The sequence below is a fragment of the Aedes albopictus genome, chromosome 3 (assembly GCF_035046485.1).
Source record: "Aedes albopictus strain Foshan chromosome 3, AalbF5, whole genome shotgun sequence".
Taxonomy (NCBI): Eukaryota; Metazoa; Arthropoda; class Insecta; order Diptera; family Culicidae; genus Aedes; species Aedes albopictus.
Genome location: NC_085138.1, coordinates 270298777 through 270305894, shown reverse-complemented (window position 1 = coordinate 270305894; position 7118 = coordinate 270298777). Strand labels below are relative to the sequence as shown.

Sequence of the window (7118 nt, the reverse complement as noted above, 5' to 3'; positions counted from 1 at the left end):
CGTCGCACTATACTCACTACCTATCGCTCTTGTTTTCAACGGTCAATAAGATATAGCCCAAATGTTCGAAAAAAAAAATGTGATCTGTGATTGTGTAAAGAGTTATAGCTTAGCTTGTTAGTATGATCAGCCTCCAGTGTTAGTGAAGGTGCTCAACAAAGTGCTCAAGCAGTCAACTGAGAAGTCTGATATTTTTCAGCCCTGCTTATACGTTGAACATAACGTCGGACTCTGTGCAATCAATAAGTTTTAAGTCAATTCAATGATGTCTTTGATAAAATGCTTGCTTTTCTATAAAAATATTCGGATTCAGAAACACTTTGACTTACGTTGTCGGAAAGATTGTGAGAACATGTTCGACGAGAAAGGCACTATCACCACTAGGTGGATTAATTTGGGTTTTTTACAAAATTATGATCGTTGATTTGAAAAATTTTTCTTCACAAACTTTTTCATTACTATTAAAAATATTCAAAAAATATATTTGAAGCTAATATTGAACTAGCGTCCCTGGTTGTGTGGTATATTCGAGAAAGTGCGCCGAATAAGGGACTGCGCAGAATTAGGGCCGGTCACGGTAGTTCACCACTGGACTATCGCACTAGTTTTAACGAGTGCGAAAACGCTAATAAAAGTGCGCGATTGCATCAAATCAACTCGGTGTCTTCAGAGCACTTGTTCACCATAGATTGAAGAAATAGTGCGCCGAAGACATCAACCTGATTTGATGCAAACGCGCACTTTTATTTACGTTTTCGCACTTATGAAGTCGCAGTTCGCAGTCCAGTGGTGAACTAAATGCGGTATAGTATTTGCTGTTATGCAGGTTACGAAAACATCGCATTGGTGAGATAGGGATGCCAATTCCTTCATTTTACCATGATGATTCGGATATATTCATTACAATTAAACAACGCCTAAATCATTTACAATGGGTTTATTTATAGGTACGATTACCGGAATTTTCGTCAATCATTTTGACTTATTTGTTTGCTAAAATTTATTCCACAACTCATGGTGTATAACAACTTATTTCAGTAATCATGAACGGCGCTCCCAATAAACGAATTGAACGAAAAAAAAGACCTGAAAAGCTTGAAAAATGGTTTTCTTCAATTAATCGTATTGCAACGCGGTTTAAGGTTAATCTTGAAGGACTAACGTTGAACTGACAAAATGTTGAAAATGAATTGATTCGTGAAAATTTACCCTTTTTCAAAAATATGTTGTTTTCCTCTTAACTTTTTAATCTTCAACGCTTCAACATTTTGTCCTCTTGACGTTTTATCAAAAATTCTAAGGATAGACATCACGATACTGAGCAGCAAAACCAAGAGAATAAATAGTTTTCCGGTATTTTTTTTTTCAAAAGGAAACAATAATTTAGCAGGAGATTTTCAGAGTGTTTATCGTTACATGCGCTATAAATTAAAAATTGACTAAATGCCTCGATCGTCTTATATAAGCTCAATATCGATAAAACATCGTCTAGTCGGGTTTATCAAGATATTCTATGATTTTCGTCAAATCAATTTATAAGCCTTTTTCAAAATCAGGAATTTGGGAATGAAAATTATCGATTTTCTCCATCACAATGTATGTATGCTAACAAGTTACGGTTGGTTTACTCTATAATAAATTACTTCTGCGACTCTAGGTTAAAATAGTACTTTCATACTTACAAGCTTTAGGTTGCATCTCTGGATTGATAAAACAAAATATAGCCAGTTTCGGACGATTTTTGTATATCAGATGTTAGACCATAGAAGTCTTCAATAGTTGAGGCCTCGATTTTCTAGAGGAAAAAAAGAAACCATTAGATATCACATTTCTAATGCGACCAGTAGTCTGGTTCTTACATCAACCATGTCATCGTCGAACAGCAACCAAAAACCATGACTTTTAACAATGCTGATGTAGTGCCCTCGATTGGGCCCTGAGCCACAATGAATGACCACTGCCATTAGATCATAAAGCCTATCAGGGTTCACAGCATCATCCGACTTGAGAAAAAAAGAAACAAAAATGGAAATATGTTGAGCTAAATAAGGTTACAATAAATATTCAAAGACAAACTTTGCTATAACTCAGTCAATTTTGAACCAATTCATATGGAATTGTGTTGACAGGAAGATACAGTTAAGTACTATCCGTGTACAAAAAATGAAGTAAATAGGCTCAAAATTGGTTTAGGTACATATAGCAAAAACAACAATCTTAACTATAATGTTTGTGTTATGACTTTTCTTAGTGTGAATTTTTTTTTTGGAAAATCGTATTTTTTATGTTTATATTTCTGTGTATTTTTTAAACTTAAGCTAATTCTACACTCAAATCGTAAAAGTCGTGGATACTCATTATTTTAATTTGGAAGTTTCATATTACTAAACAGTGCTATGTTTCTTGTTCTTTTTATGTTTAAACCACAGCCAAACAGACGTAACACTTGCGAAATTTATATTGACCACGCTTTTAACGATCATTTTAAGTCGTTTGACGTTTCACACTAGCGCCTTCTGTTGACGATATTGCACAACGCAACGTTTCGTGAAACATTTCCACCAGGTGATGACAGTGTGACTGAGCGATGGATTTTCACGAAAATTGTTTTAGACGTAACACCTGTTTTTCTATAGAAGGAGGCTGGGCAGTATGTAACCGTAAAGACATAAGCAAGTACACGAAATGTGAAGATTCCTGCTGATGATCCCACATCTCATGACGATGACACCACCACAGACAAACAGACGTAACACTCTTCAAAAGAGCTTGTAATAATGTAATACGCATTTGACGCCGAATTTAAATGTGATGATTTTCACAATCCTTCTACGAGAGGTGCTAATCTTCGATCACTTTGACATTTTCTAGTGTACACGTTGCTGAATGATGCAAACGAACTATACAGGTGATTTGTGTAGTGCAACATTTTATTTTATTTTTTTATTTATTGTCGCCAATCACATATGTAGGCCGTGTTGTTACATTTTATCTTAAGAATTAGTTAACTTATATTTATATTACGTTGGAATTATCCATCCTTCAATACGCAACTGTTCGTTAACGTAATGATCTAAAGTATTCCTTAAGTCTTGTCTTGGAAAATGTGAAATCAATGCGTGTTCACTGTGTTTATTATAAACAAACATCATTTGATTAGAGGGCATAGTCATACGGTGTAGTAGTGTGCGTGTTAGGCAAACGTCAAATCGTATTCCATCTTGGCTAACAGCGTCTCGCGCGGTTCTACCGATAGGTGGCATTGTATTCATGAAAAAGACGGCGGGCAAAAAATTCAATGAATTCCCTCTAAGAGTTACGTCTGTTTGTATGTGATAGCACCGAGCAATGCGTGTCAGTAGACTGGCCCAAATACAAAAATGTCGATAAATTCAACAGGGTACCTTCTAAAATAGACAAACGGACAATCTGCAAAAAAAAATCAGCTCAATTGGTTAAAAACTGAGCTGGCACAAATGAGTTAATGCTTTGTATGAGATTTTCAGTCCGAATAGGGTCTGGGACCTATTTTGAGCACTTACCGCCATCAGTCCTGCAAAATATCAGTCTCAGTGCCTGTTTTTCAGCCGAAAATGAATGACTGCGGCGGTCGTTTTCAGTTCCTCGATGTGAGAACTGACAGAGTCCGAGAGCTCCATTCGTGAGCGACTCAACAAGATCAATTCCCAATCATCCACACACTACTCATGCTGAGAGGCCATTCGTCTCAAGCGGTGGCTTGTGAGAGTGAGTGCCCTATACGCTACCACGGGTGAAAACACTCAACTACAGAAAATTGAATGGAAATTTAGCCCTGTCAGCTCTCGCTTTCAGCACGCTGCGTGCGAGTGTGAGTACCTATTTCATTTCGCTCCCGTGTTGCTGATCGGAAAACAACAATGACAGCAAAACCAAAACGGAGAAAATGAAAAAAGCAAAATATCGCTATCATAAAGGCCTGTCGAAAAATTGCAACACTGACCGCCATAATTCAGCCAATTTTTAACCGATTGACTCAAGGATTGACTTGATTTGTGTGACCCGACAAGATAACTATACAGTATCTTGCCATGATTGAAAATTTAGTTCAATCGGATTGTAATTGATGAGGGCCCATATAGCCGAGGCGGTAAACGCACGGGTATTCAGCATGACCATGCTGAGGGTGACGGGTTCGATTCCCGGTCGGTCCAGGATCTTTTCGTAAAGGAAATTTCCTTGACTTCCTTGGGCATAGAGTATCTTCGTGCCTGCCACACGATATACACATGCAAAATGGTCATTGGCAGAGGAAGCTCTCAGTTAATAACTGTGGAAGTGCTCATAGCTGAGAAGCAGGCTTTGTCCCAATGAGGACGTTACGCCAAGAAGAGAGAGAAGAGAGAGAGAGGATTGTAATTAACTGCGTTATAGCTGCAAGTGCCCTTGTCCAAATGATCCCAGACCATATATGGGAAATTGAATGACCTCCAATCTCTCATTCAGCACGCTGGTTTATCGAGTTTGATTTGGCTCAGAATGGACCATTGGAGCCAACTTTTCTGGCAGTTGCCGCATCAAAACAAAGGAGCCACCGTATATGGGCTTTATTTTAATGATCTAGTGAAAAAATAAGTTTAAGGTATCAATAAACAAGGAACAACTTTGTAGAAGACCATACCATGATAAAACCTAACTTAGTTGCGGTTTCAGCTAATGAAATCAGGATGAAGACATCTGCCCCCGGTTACTCTCATACAGCGTTGTTACATGCAACTAAAAAATGATCTATTTATGTAACGAGTTGCAAAAAAATGTTTGTTTTTTTCAGCACGCGTCGTACATTTATTCAACGAGGCTTGCCGAGGGTTTTTTTACACCCCATGCATTTTTTTAGTTTGCAAAAAAGAGCTTTCTCACCCTAAATCCCATACAGCTCATTCATGCTACTTACCGTGTTGAACAGTCTCAATTCCAGGGGAAACACAACCCGATGCGAAACTTTGATGTGGCGATTATATTGTTCCATATACTTGAATCGCTTCAGATGCAGCGCCAGGATCATTGGCAGCTTTTTGACGCGCATCCGCTTCTGCGCCTCTTGGTAACTGCAGCAATTGTCGCACTTGAACTTGTTGTCGCTGCACAGCGTTTCGGTATTGCTGAAGCAGCGCAAACAGTGCGTTATGCTCGTATTTTGATCCACATCCACTTGCAAATCGAAAAAGTTTTCATCTTTGCTGCTAACCGTTTCGCAATTTAGACATCTGGTTTCACTAGTCAAAATACCCTGGAAAATCTCGTGCACCCAGGTCGGTTCCTGTGGCTGGCCGGAATTGTCCCCGTTTAGACTTCCGCCGCCAATGCTGCCACTAACGTTTTTACCGCCGCTTGTTCCGGCGCCTTTTGCCTGATTTCGTTCGGCCAGAATGATTTCGTTTATGTGGTTTATCAGAAAATTCAAGAACTCGTGCGCATCCTGTTGCATGTAGTTGTCGAATTCTTCCTTCTCCTTGCGCAACCGGGCAATGAACTTCTTGGGTGCTATCGAGCCGACCTTCTTCTTCTGGGTAGCTATACTATAGAACAAGTCAGCCAAACAGGACAGCAACGTTTCCTTCGTGCGTTTGTTTTTGGCCTTATACTCAAGAACCTTCTCCCGGAATGGCCTGCAGAAGTAGAGCGCTTGCAAGACTGAGTTGCTATAGCAGGTGTTGCCAAACTAAAACGAAAATCATCGGTTGATCAATGTGTTTTGCAAATGTAAATCCTTATCCATCATACATTAACTAAACCGAAATAATGCTCATTAGGGGGGAACTGATCGGACCCGATATCACGTTCAAGTTGGGATACGTTAGCACCCTGGAATAGAAGAATGTTTTTTTGATCGGCCAGAGCACTGTATAATACACATTAGTTTTTACCATCTTATGGCAAGAGCCTGTTCCGCTGGCACCAAATAGCACTTAATTATAAGCGGCTGTACTTTTCCGTGGAAACTGAAAGCATTTTATTACAACAAATATATAGTAGAGACTGTTTTCTACTAATTCCTATGCACAGCTGATGCAAATAAAATTTTTCACAGAGATTTTGCGAGAAAGTAATGTTTTGATTTGAGTAATGTCAGACACAGGAGGAAGTGAAACACGCTCGATTCAGTGATGGCAAACAGAGCTGATGGTGCTAGCTCACTGTTAATGGTGCTGACTGTCTCCAACGAAATGTTTCAAAAGGAAGCCACACTGAAAAGAAAAAAAGGAAACGCGGAATTTGAGTTTGCACTATAAGAGCACCTTTAACGGTGAGCTTCTACAGTGACGATTCGCTCGTTGAGAGCTCGTTAAATGGGCTGTCTCGATGGTTGAATGTTCACTGGTTGGGGCAAAACCCAACTAAAAAGCACTGTCAATGTCAAAATAGATGTCAAAACGAGTTTGACGTCTGACCGCCGTCGCATCACAGCTCCTGTATACAGAACGTTTGCGCAAGTATGTGAGTGTTTCTTGACGTTTTTCTCGACACTTGCGTGTGTCTAGAGCATTTTGATCAGCTGTCAGTTGCCCCAACGAACGAACACGATTCGCTAATCGGGGCGCAGTCGTGACCCAACCAGCGAATCGGGACTGTATACCCCGTTTGGCAGCCCTTCATCATTGCAGGGAACTTTACCGGTCGCTGCTAGATGCGCTCGCAAAATAGTAGCGCTAGGGTGGGTGACCAAATATAACAGCGCGACAGTTGCGCTGCTAAAAATGCAATGAAAATATGACAACCCTCCCGTTACGAATCAGGATGACTAATTTTATTGCTACCGGTGTGGAATAGGGTGGCTAAGTCAAAATGGTAGCGCTGCGCGGGTTGCTCGAATAGTAGCCGCCGTTAATGTTGCTCTAAGGCAATCCATGAGACAGATGCGATCAGCTGATTTTCTTTGTTTACCATGTAATTTTGACATTCGTCGATCGGGGTGACAGTTGAACACAAAGGAATTTGTTAAGCATCGAGAACACTCGACGAAAATTTGGTAAGCTGCTCGTACACTGTGTTTACAATTTCAGCTGTCACCCCCATCGCGATATGTCGTCATGGATTGCCTTAAGTCGGCCAGGCTTGTTGTCCGCGCACTGAGCGCA

The 7118-nt window shown here is 40.1% G+C and overlaps 1 protein-coding gene across 1 annotated transcript; it reads right to left on the bottom strand.

Moving 5' to 3' along the window:
• Positions 1 to 922: 922 nt before the first annotated feature.
• LOC109403455 (ubiquitin carboxyl-terminal hydrolase 46) lies at positions 923 to 6111 on the bottom strand. Its single transcript, XM_019676286.3, has 5 exons — positions 5907 to 6111; positions 5764 to 5844; positions 4934 to 5701; positions 1860 to 2003; positions 923 to 1795 (listed from the first exon to the last, which is right to left on the bottom strand). The coding sequence occupies exons 1-5, from the start codon at positions 5907 to 5909 to the stop codon at positions 1688 to 1690; spliced, it is 1104 nt and encodes a 367-aa protein (XP_019531831.3). The 5' UTR covers positions 5910 to 6111; the 3' UTR covers positions 923 to 1687.
• Positions 6112 to 7118: the final 1007 nt, after the last annotated feature.

Coding starts and splice junctions, on each gene's coding strand:
- LOC109403455 (XM_019676286.3), bottom strand. Junction 2,004..4,933: donor AATTGAGACTGTTCAACACG/GTAAGTAGCATG, acceptor TTTTTTCTCAAG/TCGGATGATGCTGTGAACCC. Junction 1,796..1,859: donor TCGACGATGACATGGTTGAT/GTAAGAACCAGA, acceptor TTTTTCCTCTAG/AAAATCGAGGCCTCAACTAT.